Raw genomic sequence first — 16588 nt, 5'->3', positions numbered from 1 at the left:
AATTCTAAACCTCTAGATATCTTATTAAAAAATTATCATTTCCCCCAGATAAATAGGGATATAAATTACAACTTGTAGAAGTTTAAATAATTTGTCCAAGAATTAAAACTCAAATCTTTACAGTTTCAAAACCCATGTTTTTAGAAACTGAGCAGTTGCCCGATGTACATCTCTGGGCAATACTTCCCAGTGCAGGCCTACCTCATCTGGCCACATCATTTCATGCTCCAGTTCTTTTGCAAGCTTCTAGGGTCTCAGTGACACTCATTCACACTGTGCTGTCATATTAGTTGTTCTTCTAAGTTTTAAATTGTGAAGAAATTTTTTATGTTGTAAAACCTGCCTCTGTACTGCACCTATAACAGCTCTCCACTGCTACAACCCATGAACAGAAGTAGGGACCAGGCTTTCAGTGTGGTTGCTGAAGAACTGTTGGAGCTTAAACATCTGTGCTTGGGCAGATACTGAAATCAGCATCCAGAGTAGAAAAGTAGGGAGAGACTGTGAGGGCAAAATCCTGAACTGAGTTTAAGAAAGAGAAGGAAGGGAAGGAAGAAAGGAAGGAAGAGAGGAAGGGAGGGAGGAAATGGAAAAGAGACATTTATGATAGTTATTCTAAAGCTTATATTGATAAGATCTATTCTCTTGTTGAAAGAAATTAGTAAAAATACAAATGAAAATTCATTGAAGAGAAGATAGGCATTAGATTTTTAACTAGATGACAATTTTAGAAATGTATCTTTATCAATACATTCATTATAACATAATTTCATTAACACAAAGTTGTATAAATGTCCCAAAGAGTTTGCTATAACCATTTAGTAACATATGTTTATACAATCTTGTACTTGAAAGAGAAGTGAGACATTAGCCTCTATTCATGAATCACCTCTTCACAATTTTTATAAGGGGTCACACACATCCATTGGAAATCATTACATAGGGCATTATAAGGAGAGGAAAATTGTAACCTTCATATAAAAACAATAGGTAATACTGATGTGACAGGTCTTCTCATCATTACTTCTTGAGGAGGACAGTTTTTCTTTTTATAGGTGAGGAAAGAAAGGTTAACAGGGGTACAAGTCATCACACAGCTCAGATAATAAATCTTCTTGACTTTAAAATGTACGCATATCAAAGCTATTGATATTAGGAATATCTAATGTTAGACTATTATATGTAGCAAAATTAACTTTCAAAATTTGAAGGGTCTTAAATAGAGTTTCTCATGGAACGAGTTTGAAATCAATGTAGATCCACTCAAATTCCTAAAATTTACTTTCACAAGAGTGTCCTAAGTAACACAGTATCTCAATACATGTAACGTTCACTCAAACATTCCATACTTATCAATTCTCAGTATCATTTAGTACCCAGGCTGCCAGTCGTATACGACACTACTATGAGGAATAGAAGAATTTCTTCTCATCAGTAAGATGAGAAAATAAGGCTCATTAGAGTATCAAAGCTTTTGCTTTTGGCCACAGACATTCATCTCCTACTCTGTGCATGACTCAGGATGTGGGATTGGAAGAGGAGACTCAGGTTTAATAGATGCATAGTAAAGTAGTTCACTGAGTTTTATGTGAGTGCATCTAGGATTTGTGTGGTTAGGTGGAAAAATAGAATATTATAGTCTAGTATGAGTATATTCACAGTGAACTCTTTTTTAGAATACTCTAGATATTTCCCATTCCTTCTCTGAACAAGGTAAGCATTGTCAATTTTTTGGTCAATATTTGCTATGGCAAATTAATTTATATATTAAGTACTTATTAATTCTTTTATAATTGTTTTTCCTTCTAAAACAATGATTTGGCATGTCTAAATAATATATACTCAGATGCTGACCTTAAGGTACAATTTTTGAAGATTATCACTTCTAGAATAACCTATTAAATTTCTTTTAGGGGATCATAATATAGGCTATAACATTTCTGCTGATCATCTCTAAAAATCTTATTAGCATAAAAATGCAAAATGACCCCTTAAAATAAGCACTTCCTCCCTGTGTTGGGCTCCTATAACAGCCTATTTTCTCCACTTCATTTTACTTCATTTTGTATTTGTCACCTTTGCTGCTATCTTTGTGTACTGTAATGGAATGACACTGAATCAGACAAGCTATAATTTTTATTGTAAGCATATCTCAAGGCAAATTTGTGAGCTGACTTGATATCAGAAATGAAGCTAAGGGAACATGCCTTTGTTCTAAGTTACAAAATGCCCTACTATTCTAAATTTGAAGTATGTTGAAAATAAACTTCTTTTTTTCTAGAATCAGGAGCTTCACTCAGGCAATATATTAAGAATACTCTTTTAAAATTTTAGTGTGTACAGAAGAGCTTTAATAACTAAGCTCTTTTTATTACTAGAGTATTATACACTAAAGTTATGAAGCTATTATTTAAGGTGATGCTCTGTTATATGAACCTGATTATTTCAAAGATACTAACATTTTATATCAATTATTTTTCATAGAAAGCTTAGGGAAGGAGTTCATTTATTTAGCAATATTTTATGAGTATGACTATTTGGGCAAACCAGTCATATATTTAAACATAGGCCTAACAAATTTTCACCCTTAGACTGATCTCAGCATCATCGAGATGAAGCCTGAGAGTTATAATACAAGAGTGGTTGCTGGAACCACTAAGCAGCCAGTAGCCAGTCCTATTCTGGGAAGTTTGCTTTTCTTTGCTTTAAAAATTTTTTTTTACTTATTGATTTTAGAGAGAGAGACTAAAAGGAAGAAACAAGGGAGAGAAGGAAAGAGAGAAATGTCGATTTGTTGTTCCACTACTACATGAATTCATTGGTTGATTCTTATTTGTGCCCTGACAGAGGGTCAAACCTGCAACCTTCATGTGTTGGGATAATGCTCTAACCAAATGAGCTACCTGGCCAGAAGTATTCTGGGAGGGTTTTTGATGAACCCTAACATGGCCTTCTCTACTCATAGATCTCCAGTTCTAGAAGGTGCAAGCTCTGTACATCTACCTAGCCTAATCCTTATATTTATAGAAATTGAATATATGAGCCCAGCTATTTATGAAACATACCTGTACAGATATGTTTCATTTATTTTCCCATGTTACCCCTTTAGATTATCCTCTATTAAATAGTGGGAAATATTTTGAAATTTTGAATACGATTTTATTCCTATTACTTGAAACAGTAGTAAATAAGATGTAAATTGTTCTTTTGAAACAAAATTCTTATTGCTGCACAACAACCAAGACAATTATGGGATGTCCCAGGGGCAACCGTCCTATTACTCTTCTCTAAAGTTGTATCCTATCTACATGTAGGTTACTGATATTTCTACTTTTGCCCTCAATTATTAATTTGCTGTCACATTATCTTTTAATGTGGTAGAATAACATCAATAATTAGAAATATTTTTAGAAAATTTGTCCCTTCACAAAGCTATTTTCAATGTATTATTTTATGCAGCTAAGTGTGGACCTGAAAGGAATTATCATGGTAGTTTCATAGAGTAAACTATAAACATCAACAACATAAAACTCAATAAAATGCAGATTAAATCTTGCTACAAATTACTATTAGAAATTGATACGCATACTTCTCTGACAAACACAGCCTGTAATTTATTGTTTGCAACACAGTTTTGTACATAATGGAAACTGGTGATCTGTAAGAAAATTCCCAAACTCCTTGCCCAATGCTCTTGGTGTTGGTTGCAAAGATACCCAGGAAATCATTAGCAAATTCCATCTAGAAACAGACCAAAAGGTCATAAGTATACATATCGTAGGATTCATGGCTCATGGTTGGAGAGCTGTGGGTATTTATTCTTGTTCAAAAATGGCATAGTGTTTCAAAACATCCGCTCCCATGCTCAGAGGTTAGTGACTCTGAAACATGCCAACATCTAATTTTGACCAGTTTGCCAAAGACACATATTTGTCCTTAAATGTCAGTCATTAGAGTGGGGTTCCTACTTAAATTCATCGAATTCCAGTGGAGTGGTAATTCATTCTGTAAGAAAGTGTAGAGTGGCTCAGAACTCAAATATAAGGAAGTTGACCTCCAATTTAGAGATAACCTGGGGAAAGTAGATATCATTTGTAACTCAAAGATTGCTTTGAAAGTTCTGGAGCATTATTCTGTAAAAGAGAAAACTAAAAACATATTTGCCTTTCCAGAGCATGGACTTTATTGCATTTGAATATAAATAAGAACATTCTCCCTCTCGCGTGCGCGCTCGCTCTCTCTCTCTCTCTCTCTCTCTCTCACACACACACACACACACACACACACACACACACACAGGCACTTAAAGCAAATAATAGCAAAATAAATATAGAAGTAAAAGTCAGAATCTTGCAGTAAAAATAACATGGTATTTGGAAACAGTTGGGTCTACATTTGAATCCTATCTCTCTTCCTCACTGAATGTGCCACACTGAGCAAGTCCTTTATTCTTGCAAATGGGTAAAATAGTTCTGAACAGGAGTCCCTGGTGTGAGGATAATGTGTGTCGATTGCCTAGGATATATGTAATAGCCACTCAATAAGTAATGACTATCATAAAAACTAATTTTTAAGTATATACTTGACCTTAAAAGATGCTGTTTATGCAAAATGAAATTATTTTATAAAAAATATTCAAGCCTTGCCACCTAAAAAGATATAGGTTTAAGACATAATGAAATTAAAAAGAAAACTAAATGATTATATGATTATCTAGGAATCAAATTTAATTTGTCTTTGCTTTGATAGGATTGCTAAATTTTATTTTATTTATTTTATTTTATTTTATTATTTTATTTTATTTTATATTTTAATGCAGGTTCACTGAAAATGCATTGTTTTATCACTAGACATGTTCACCTTCCCTTCAGTCATAATTTTGTCTTTTCATGATTTGTATAGTGCCAAACATTCTAACACCAATTTTTCTTATACATTACATCTTAATATTAAGAAACAACAAAATAAGAACAGCAATTTGACATCTGTATTTACATATATTACTTTTTGCTTCCTATAACATTATTTCCACATGAAAATATTCAGTACTCTTTCTTGTGTCTCTCTTTTCTCCTAATAATTCAGGTCTCTCCAGGACCTTTCCAAGCAGACTGATATCCCTTATGGCACTGTCCTGGACTCTGCAGTATATGAGCATGTTCGCATGAAGGGAATGAATCCTTTTGAGAGAGACAGCATGTATTCCCAAATGTGGCGGATGATCAGCCGAAGCAATGGATCAGAGAATAACGTTCTGGAGTCCCAAGCAGGCATTCAAAAGGTACTGCCCATAGTTCTTCATTTGTAGTCTACCCACTTATCTCTATATTGGAATTGCTAAGTTAACATTGGTTTTTTTCTTTTCTTAAAATTTTAACTTTGACATAAAGTTTTCAGTTACATTATACCTTCTGTTGACTTAAAGAAGATTTTGAGGTGACAGTGCACCAGCGAAGGGAATTCAAAGCCCTCTGTAATGTGTCTAAAGCAGTGATTTTCAACCAGTGTGCCATGAGAATTTTTAAAACACTCAATACCTGACTATTTAGTCAGGGGCACTGACCTTTTTTCCCTTGGACTGTCAAAAAAAATTAAATAACAGTATCCAACACAACAATAACCAACCAGTGTGAATGTATCTAAGTTATACCTATTTTTTTTTGGTCAGATTGGCAGAAAATATAATATAGTTTTATGGTGTGCTGCAGAATTTTAGTAATTAGTTCATATGTGCCATGAGATGAAAAAGGTTGAAATCATTGATTTAAAGGATATGTTTCCATTGAATTCTGAAGCTAGAAAACATGAGTTGATATTTTGTTCAGAACAGGCTCAGAGACTTATAAACATGAAGACTGAAAAGGTTTTTACAAATCTCATTCCAAAAACAATTCAGGTTATTCAATTCTTTCAAATGACTAAGAGTATTTACTGCATCTGTTTTTAAATGAAAACCTTATCTTATAATTATGTAAAGCTATCAGTGGGTAAAAGTTAATCTGGTCAACAAAGTTCCTACAAATGTCTGTTTCTACTTCCAAAAGTGAAAATATTTTTATCTTATTTGTAAACAACTATCATTTAGAAGTTATTTTACAAAAAAAAGGAGAGTACTTGGAAAGCAGTCCTTTTTGTGAAAAATAAGAAACTAGTTTTTATTCTGTGCTGTGGTTTATAAACATATATTCAAAAGTAATGCTTGCTTTCTCAGGCCATATCAACCTCCATGAGAGAACTAAATAATGTTTGCTTGAACCTGCTCCTGTGGCTAGCACAGTGAAAGTCACAATAGTTGATATTTAATAAGTAATTATGGGATGAATGAATGAGTGAATGAATGAGTGTTGCTAAGAGCAGCAATGGTGGTGTGCAGTTTTTCTCTGCAACCTTCCACAGCAGAGTAATTTGGCCTCCATGTCTGAGTTTCTTGTTCAAAATCAAACTCAATAATAATACTATGTTGGAGAATGTTTTGATGGTTATAAATGTTATTCTGCCACAGATTCTAGCATTATTCCGTGCATTTTCATAGCATGATATCTATCAGTTACTGCCCTTGCTGTGGTCCCCTGGAGTCAGTCTAGCAAATTTGCAGTCACTACATTGATATCATTATTTTATTTTTTAAATATATTTTATTGATTATGCTATTACAATTGTCCCTAATTTTGGCATTTTAATTATGATGTGTCTTGGTGGAGTCCTTTTTGGGTCCAACTTGTTTAGGACTCTCTGTGCTTCCTGGATTTGTGTATCTATTTCCTTTGCCAACTTAGGCAAGTTTTCTGTCATTATTTTTTCAAATAAGTTTTCAATTTCTTGCTCTTCCTCTTCACCTTCTGGCTTCCCTATGATTTAGATTTTGGTACATTTGGAGTTGTCTTAGAGGCTTCTTATACTATCCTCATTTTTTAAAATTCTTATTTCTTCTTGCTGTTCTGGTTGAATGCTTATTTCTTCATTATGTTCCAAATCGTTGATTTGAATCTTGACTTCCTCCCCTTCACTGCAGATTCCCTGTAGATTTTCCTTTATTTCACTTAATGTAATCTTCATTTCTTCCTTGATGTTGTTGCTGTACTCAATTAGTTCTTTAAGCATCCTGATCACCAGTGTTTTGAACTCTGCATCTGATACATTGGCTATCTCTGTTTCATTTAGTTCTTTTTCTGGAATTTGTTCTGTTCTTTCATTTGGGCCATATTTCTTTGTCTCCTCAGTTTGGCAGCCTCCCTTTGTTTTTTTCTGTGTATTAGGTAGAGCTACTTTGACTTCCTGTCTTAGTAACATACCTTATTGTAGAAAAGGCACCTGTAAATTGTGTGGGATTTCTGGTCAAGATGGGGGCATAGGTAGACATGCTTCACCTCCTCATGCAAACATGGAAAGAATTACAACTAAACCTCAAAATCAAGTAACACCCAGAACTGTCAGAAAATCAAACTGTATGGAAGTCCAACAACCAAGGATTTAAAGAAGCCACATTCATCCATATGGATAGGAGGAGTGGAGGTGTGGATCCTGGCAGGGAAGTGAGGAGACACAGTGTGGAAAAGACAGGCGGTGGCAGTGGCAAAATGGCCAGTCCTACATTCATGTGTAGTGAATAAAAATGAGGAAGGACACCTTGGGAGTGGGCAATCCCAACCCCAGGTTAGATGACATAACCTAGGGCTCCAGTGCTAGAAAGATAAATTCCCATAACTTCTGGCTGTACAAACAAGTGGGGGTTGGAGTGACAGAAAAAACTGCCAATTTTCAGGGGACTCTGCTTAAAAGGCAAACATACATAAACTTACCCAGTATGGGATTTAGCACCAAGGTAATAGCTGGATGGGCACCAGTCACATACGGGGAGTCGGTAAAGTGACTGGAAGTGGGGCAAGTGCCATGCAAACCTCCAGAAGCCAGGCAGTGGCACTGTAAGTTCTCTGAGCCCTCCCAACCCCCAACAGAACCACAAAGCAGTGACACGGGTTGCCCCTCCTGGCGATTACCTAAGGCCCTGTCCCACACAATTTACAGGTAATATCATTACTTTAAAAATTGATGATGCTGACATAAACCTCTCTCCTAATACTGCCTTTAAAGAAGTTAATGTTTGTGAAATATTAGTATTGACCTCTAGCCCCTTCACCCTTATTATATTAATCTCACTTTCCCAGGGCTCAGATATTAATCCTAAAATGTTTCTTTTTTGTTTTTGTCGAAAGGTTCATTGGCTCCTGTAAGTTCAGCATGGTGTCCTCCAGTGGATGGGAGGACAGGGAAAGGATGGGAAGTGTGAATGGGTGAATGGGCCTATGTGTTGTCTGGGGTATAAGAGAGGGTATGCATTTTAGTGTTTACTAGTTACTCATAGGATGTGAATAAATTTAAGTCTCAAAATAAGTATACTAAAATGGTTTTGGGAAAGGTTATTTTTCTTCATATTTTCTACTGTTAAAAGTAAATTTGTTTTCTTGAAGATGAGTATTAATCAAAATTCATAGTTTATATTTCTATTCCATTTTAAAAGCCAAAGTTCCCCACCATTTACAAATTCTTATTATATCATATCATTCCAGAGAAATTTTATTATTTTCTCACACAAAATTCCAAATAAAACATTTTTTAAAAACTTATGTCTTCACTCATTCATTATTTACTTATTCATTCAATATTTGCTGAGTGCCAGTTATGTACCAGACCCTGACCTGGGAACTAGAGATAAGCCGAACCACAGAGAAATGGCCACTGGATCCATGAGTTGTAAAATCTGGTTAGAGTGATAGAAATAGTAACTAAAATATATAATCAAACAAAATGATTTAAGTTCTATAAATGCTATGAAATAAACAAATAGGGTGCTATTGTAGATAATAAAGAGAAGATCTACTTGAGGTATAGTGATCATGTAAGCTTTCTCAAGAAGATAAAATAATTGATGTTATCTGCCTGCTCAAGAGCTGGTCTCATAGGAGAAAGGGTGACAAGTTATCTACCCAAAGTATAGCATAGGCAAATATCAGAAGGTACAGTCTCATAACTGACTTAAAATCAGCATGGCTGGATCATGTTGAATACAAGAACATGAAATCAGGTTAGTAGGCAGGAAATAGATCATAGAAGACCTTGTCCTTGGTTAGGAATTTGGATTTTACTTGAATGGCAACAATGCTACTGAACTAAGGAAATATCATGATTTATTTTTACTTTTCAAGATGATCACTATAGCTGATATATAGTGATTGGGTGAAAGTGCAAAAAATGGAAATAGTTAAACCAAAAGAGACTTGTAATTTCCTGAGGTAGCCAAGTGGGTACATTTGAACAAGGCCTTATTTTATTCTTATGTTCTTATATACACACAACCTTCTACATACACATATCCATTATGTTTTCTGTATTAATACAAACTGGGTATACCTCCTATATCCTGGTATTTTCAGAATAATATATGAATCATAAGTATATAAGATATCAGTTGCCATTTAGAAGCTTTAATAGTCATGTATGTACTAAGATATACATATATATTCTAAGGTCTTCTGTATTCAAGAAAGTCTCTCCTTTTCCAAGTATGTACATATAGTTTCCTATATTTTCTGGACATTTTAGTCTTTTTTTACCTTTATGTCTCTTAAGCATATGAAATTTAATTTGACATTTGTGTATATGTAAAAATAAATTGTAAATATTCACACTGAGAATGTTCCAATCTGAGATTCCATTAAATAAAGGTGTTTTTGATTAGATTATCAATAATATATGCAATATGTGCTAAGAAATTTAGTTAATTATTCTTTATGCTTTGCTGGGTTTTATTTTCCTTTAAATCTGTAGCCATTCCATAACCTTTCAACTTGAGTTGGTATCTCTCATGCTGTTGTTAAATATACTTTTTTTAAAATCCATTATGAGGAATAGAAAGAACTCTGGTCTGAGAAAAAACTGTCTGGTTTTCTAGTTTCTAGCTGTATAACTTTGGGTAAGTCATTTGGCTTCTTTAAGACTCAGTTTACACAACTATAAAATCACAGCATGGGAACTAAAAGCCTGGCCTTTTCTGGCACATCAAGCTGGGTTTGAATTCAGTTCATTTTTTAAACAAAATTTATAAATGTAACTAGTTACTTAAAATCTTTGGGCCCTACAATTTTCATTACAGTGCTAAGGAATTCCTACCTCATATGTTTTTTGTCATTACTTTAAAAAGTAATATGTAGGAGCATCAATAAATAGTATGTTTAGAGCCATAAACTCATAAGATGATCCTAACGATTACCTGAGGAAATGCATATTTGAGGGATTTGTAACTACAAAGCATTATTATTTAATATTTCCTAAGGTTAACTTAAAATTGTGACACAATAAAAAAGACAGTGCAATAAAAATACTAAGGAATTATTCCTGTTCTCTCACAGTCTGCTGACAAAGAGGGCTTACAAGTTTAAAACTGCAAATTGAATATCTCAGTATTTATTATACCATATTTGTTCAGTTTTCTAATTTACTAGAGGGATATTAAAGAATGTCCTTATGAATTCATAATGAAATATATCAAAATGAAATTTGCTTATAGTATATATTTCTTTCAACCAAAATCATAGACAAGTGACAACTGATTAAACTGAAAGGAGGCAGTAATAATAAAATGTGTTTTGGTTTCATTTGTAAGGTCTTGGACAGCTTCTATTAAAACAAAACCAACCAACCAATGAACAACAACCTTCTCACCCACTAAAGCTCACTGGGAGTTCATGAGCTTGAGAACACATGCAACATGGTTCTTCCTCAAGCAACTAGTGTGGCACATTTTACATAGCAGCTTCCTGTTCTCTGTCACTGACTTCTAATTTGTGCAGGCACAAAGGACCTCAGAGGTCAAAAGGCCAAACTTCTACAGTACTTTGACAGGAATATATATATACATATATATACATACATTTATATATATATATATATATAAACTGCCTTCCAGGAAAGCCTGCATTGTTGTGAAAAATATTCTTTATGATCTAATTATAACTTTATAAATCCAATTAATGTCTCATGTTCTGTTTGCTCTTAATTGTGCTACTACTCTTATTAAATTTCTCTTATTTGAAGGTAGATCCTGATCCCTTCTAACATCTTAATTCTTCTCTTACTGAAGAAACCTATATAAATGAGAATTAAGTAAATAAATTCTGATCTTCTATTCTTGGGTGATAATCACGTATAGCAAACTAGCATAATTAAACTAGAACAAACTTGTTTTTGCTTCTCTCTTCCCAATGTTTCTTGCATAAGTAGAAAAAGCAGGATTTGAAAAAATATAACTGAATTTTTAATGCATTCATTCAACACTTATTTATTGAGCACCTGATATGTATCAGCCAGTATTTTAGTCACTGGACTGAACATAAATGAAAACAAAATGCCTTCATGGAGTTTACATAGTAGTGAAGGTAGCAGACAATAAACAAGATGAATAAAGTTAAGTTGTGTTTCAGTGGTGATAAGTATTAAGGAGAATAATAGAGTAGGAGAGGGAGAGGGGGACGTCAAGTAGATGACCTGCTTTGTTATATCAGATAGCCAAGAAAGTGACACTAGGATAAAGACTTGAAGCAGGCAGGGAAGAGAGAAAGCCAGGAGGAAGAGTGGGAAGAAGAAGGGAAAGGAGAAGGAGAGACAAATCTAGGAGAAGTGTTTCCAGACAGAGGAGTCAGCCAATGAAAAGGCCCTATCTTGGTGCACTCTGGACATTCTAGCTGTGACAGAGGCCAGGATAGCTTCCAAAATAAGGGATAATATCAGAAGCAGAACAAGGTCAGAGAGTTAAAGGGCCAGGTGGTAGGGAGAAGGCAAATCATGCATGATCTTGTTACTAACAGCCAGTTCTTCGTACTAGCTGCAACCTGAGAGCCTGTTAGAAATGCAGACTCTTAGGCCCCACCCCAGCTCTTTTAAATGTGAATCTCATTCTAACGAGATTCCCAGGTAAGTCATAAGCATGCTAAACTGAAGTCTGAGAAGTGCTAATACAGTGCTGTACAGAACATTTTCAGTGGGCTTTTACTCTGTGCACGATATGAAATTCAGGAGGTTTGGAACAGAGGAGTAACATGATCTAACTAATATGTTGGTAAATCATGTCTGCTGTATTGAGATTAACTAAAGGTGTCAGTGTGGAAGCTGGAAACCTATTGGGAGGTCATGACGGTGACTCAGCAATTCTGAAATGACACCATCGAAAATCAATCTCTGTTAAAACCCAAATACATCTTGGAAGACTGTAACTTTAAACTGTCAGTATTATCACATTGATGGAAATTTATTCTATCAGATTATTTTAGGAGGAACTTGGACATAAGACAGGTCACTTCTGAGAACAGATAGAGAAATTCTAGGTCACAGGTAAGGATCTGACTGGAATGATGGATTCTGTGGGTAGCACTAAAATGTGGTTATTAAAAGGGCAATATTCATTCACTGATAACTTATTATAATTCAGTTGGTGAAGAACAAATATACTTTGCCATGTATAATGCACACTTTTTGACCAAATTTTTGAGGGAAGAATAAGGATTCACATTATACATGGGTATAATAATACCATGTATAATGCACACAAAAATGTGGCTGTGCATTATCCACGGCAAAAACATATATGGTATTCCAGAACCTCAGCAATAAAGACTAACAGGAAAGAAAGGAAAAGCAGGATTGGTAGAATTAGAACTCCTGCACTAGCCAGAGGATCCCAATGGTAGTTAAATGTCAGTGTAAACTCTGAGGGGTACTATGATAACAAGAAGTGGGTGGCGATACTGGCAACAGCAGCATTCAATCAGGAAGATCAGGTTGCAAGACCACTCATCTACTTAAGTCCAAGAGCAGTATGGGAAAGGGGATCAAGGCTCCACCCAAGCAGTTGGGTTTCAGGACCCAGATCTAATCCTAGCTGAAAAACTGGAAGATTGAAATAAAAACCAATGAAAGACTGGTCATATTAAATGGACCAATATCAAAGATTTTGGAGGATTGTGGCAGAAAGGCAAATTTCAGACCCTGAGCAAAGTAAGCTTACTCATTTATTCATCGCTGGCTGAAAAACTGGGTAAGTTGAATTTATTTATTCAACACACATTCAGCTAGCAGCTATTATTTACCAGACACAGAGTTCCTCCCAGATGGATTATATTGTAGTGGAGAGAAACAATCACGAATGTTTGCTATGGAGTGAAATTAGAAGTGTAAGAATGAAAGAAAGCAGAAGCAGAAAGGGGATATTGCCATCATATATAGGGTGTTCTCAAAGGCATCTCTGAGAAAGTGACATTTAAATAGAGACCTGAAAAAGGACAGGGTATGAGCCATGAAGATAGTGGGAGAGAGGAGGGATAGGAAGTCCTCCAGGCAAAAGGAACACTCAATGCAAAATCCGTAGGGCAGAAACTAGTTTGGCATGTTGGAGATGAATGTCAAGAAGACCAATGTCACTGGAGCAGGTGCACATAAAGAAAGTACAAGAGGTGGGTAGAACAGAGAAATAAGAGATCTCAGAGAGGGAGTTAGACAAAATTAAACATGCTTGTGCTTCACTAAAGTTCCAGTTGTACCTTATATGGGGAATAGAAAGCATCTTAAAATCTTAAATCCTTTCAGGTGATTCTGATTCACAATAAAGGTTAAGCATCACTGATATAGTATTTTGTGAGCTTTATACATGACTTTGGCCTTACTCTGAAATGGGAAACCAAGGGAAGGTTGTGAGCAGAAGAGAGACATGATATGACTTTTTTAAGGCCCACCATAGGTGCTATGTGGAAAATGAGGGGGAGTTAGAGGTCAAGATTGGAAGCAAGCTGACCAGTGAGGGGGCCACTGCTACAATCCAAGTGAGACACAGTGGTGGGTGGAGCAGAGGGATTATGGTGCAATTGATGAAAAGTAATTGAATTTGAATTTTTTTAGGGTAGTTCTGACAAATTTTCTAAAATATTGAATGTGGAGTATGAGAAAGAGGAGTTAAAGATGAGTACAATGTATTTGGCTTAAAAGTAGGTGGAAAAATGAAGTTGCCATTCGTTTGAAAGTTAATATATCTTTCTTTCATAAATGACTAGAATAAGGGAACATACATAAAGAAATGCTTAGTGTTGGGAGGTCTAGAATGCAGCCCCTCAGAGAGGGAAGAAACGCCATGAGCTAATCCAACGTGGTTATAAAAATTCACATTTAGCCCTGGCTGGTGTAGCTCAGTGGATTGAGCACAGGCTGCAAACCAAAGGGTCACCAGTTCAATTCCCAGTCAGGGCACATGCCTGGGTTGTGGGCCAGGTCCCTAGTGGGGGCCATTTGAGAGGCAGCCACACATGATGTTTCTCTTCCTCTCTCTCTCCTTCCCTTTCCCTCTCTCTAAAAATAAATTAAATTTTTTTTTTAAATCTAAAAAAATTCACATTTACATAAGATAGATTTTATTATCCAGTCATGCATAGATTCAGAAAATGGATCAATAACTCAAATCAATTGCTTTTAAAAGTTATTAAAAATCCTTCTCTAAAAACAGTTATGAATAGCAAAGCCCAATGAAGTTTAGTATGAATACTAAAATTGTTGACATCCAAAAAATGAGTTTTTAAAAGCAAGTTCTGGTAAGTTGCCATTTTGGGGGGGGGTGGTTGAAAAAATTATGGGAAAAGCAGATTTGAGAAGCCAAATGAGAATTTGTCTCTGGCATGATAGTTAATAATAAATGCTTATTTATCCAAGCAAAGATGCCAAGAAAGCTGCTGCATATATGAGTTGGGTGTTCAGGAGAAAGTTCTAGATGGAGCTAAACATTTAGGGATTATTAGCATAGAGCTTGTATTTAAAGTCATCAGACTCAGTGATATCAGCACAGATGAGTGTGTACCTAGAGAAGATAATAAAGACTACCCCTGGAACAATTTAACATTTAGAGGAAGGAGAGATTTAAAAGGGTATAACAGAGTCAGTAAAGGATTAGCCAGTGAAGCAGGAGGACAGCCAAAAGTGGTTGTTTAGATGACAAGTTGGGGGAAAAAAAAGTATTTCAAGGAATTTCAAATAATCATCATGAGCGTCAGCTGTCAGAAGATGCTCATGAGTCAAACACGGTGAAGACTGAGAATTAATGATTTATTTGGCAGCCAGCAACCACTGGAGACCTTGACAGGAGCAGATCTGGTACAGTGAAAGGAGAAGAAATTAGAATTAGATTGCAGAGAAAAAGAATGAGAAGACAGGCAGTAGAGTTGTGAGAATAGGCACTTTCAAAGGCACTTTGCTGAAAGGAAATGAGGAGTTATAGGAGGGGTTCCTGGAGTGAGATGTGAGGTTTGGGAATTTTTGAAAAATCAAACTAGATATATATAATGTCTCTACATTGATAGGGTGATAAGGAAAGAAAAACACACAGGGATGCATATATAGTTTTGAACTGGTGTTTTAGGATCCTTGGGGTACATTCCCAGAGGTGGAAACTCTGGGTCAAAAGGGAATTCCATTTTTAACTTCTTAAAGATACTACAGATTTTTTTCACAGTGGCTGCACCAGTTTGTATTCTCTCCAACAGTGCACTAGGGTTCCCTTTTCTCCACACTCTCACCAGAATTTGTCTGTTGATTTATTAATGATAGCCATTTTGACAGGTATGAGGTGATATCTCTTTGAGGTTTTAGTTTGCATCTCTGAGGATTAATGATGCTGAGCACTTTTTTTTCATGTCTCTGAGCCCTCTGCATGTCCTCTTTGGAGAAGTGTCTATTCAGGTCTTTTGCCCATTTCTTAATTGGATTGTTTGTCTTCCTGGTGTTGAGTTGTATTAGTTTTTTGTATACTCTGGAGATAAAATGCTTGTCAGATGTATCAATGGCAAAATGTTCTTCCCATACAGTGGGTTCCTTATTCATTTTGCTGGTGGTTTCTTTAGCTGTGCAGAAACTTTTTAATTTGATGTAGTCCCATTTGTCTATTTTCTGCTTTGTTTCTAGTGCCTTAGGAGATAACAAAAGTCCTGTTACATTGGATATCTGAGATTTTACTACCTATGTTTTCTTCCAGGATTTTTATGGTTTTGTGAGTTACATTTAAGTCTTTTCTCCATTTTGAATTTTGTGTGTGTGTATGGTGTAAGTTGGTGGTCTAGTCTTATTTTTTGCATGTACCAGTCCAGTTTTCACAACACCATTTATTGAAGAGACTATCTTTTTCCCACTGTATGTTCTCACCACCTTTAGCAATGCTATTTACAATAGCCAGGATTTGGAAACAATCTAAGTGCCCACCAGCAGATGAGTGGATAAAAAAGCTGTGGTACATTTACACAATGGAATACCACACAGCAGTAAAAAAAAATAAAATAAAATTAAATTAAATTAAATTAAATTAAAATAAAATAAAATAAAGGAAAAGAAAAGAAATGAAATGAAACTCTTACATTTTGCAACACCATGGATGGACCTGGAGAATATAACGCTAAACAAAATAAGCCAAATAGTGAAAAACAAGCACCACATGATCTCACTTTTATGTGGAATCTAATAAACATAATAAATGAATGAACAGAAACAGAAGCTTAGATGCATTAAA

The 16588-nt window shown here is 35.2% G+C and overlaps 1 protein-coding gene across 2 annotated transcripts in view; it reads left to right on the top strand.

Annotated features, from left to right (window-relative positions):
- The window catches only part of GRID2 (glutamate ionotropic receptor delta type subunit 2), a 1446155-nt gene that overhangs the window by 1148862 nt on the left and 280705 nt on the right, over window positions 1–16588 (top strand). For both annotated transcript variants that reach the window (XM_036026381.1, XM_028505846.2), the window contains exon 13: window positions 5086–5281. In XM_036026381.1, the coding sequence (XP_035882274.1) occupies window positions 5086–5281 (196 nt within the window). The remainder of the gene's footprint in view (window positions 1–5085; window positions 5282–16588) is intronic.

This window comes from Phyllostomus discolor, chromosome 1 (genome assembly GCF_004126475.2).
Source record: "Phyllostomus discolor isolate MPI-MPIP mPhyDis1 chromosome 1, mPhyDis1.pri.v3, whole genome shotgun sequence".
Classification (NCBI taxonomy): Eukaryota; Metazoa; Chordata; class Mammalia; order Chiroptera; family Phyllostomidae; genus Phyllostomus; species Phyllostomus discolor.
This window is presented reverse-complemented; position numbering and strand designations above follow the sequence as displayed.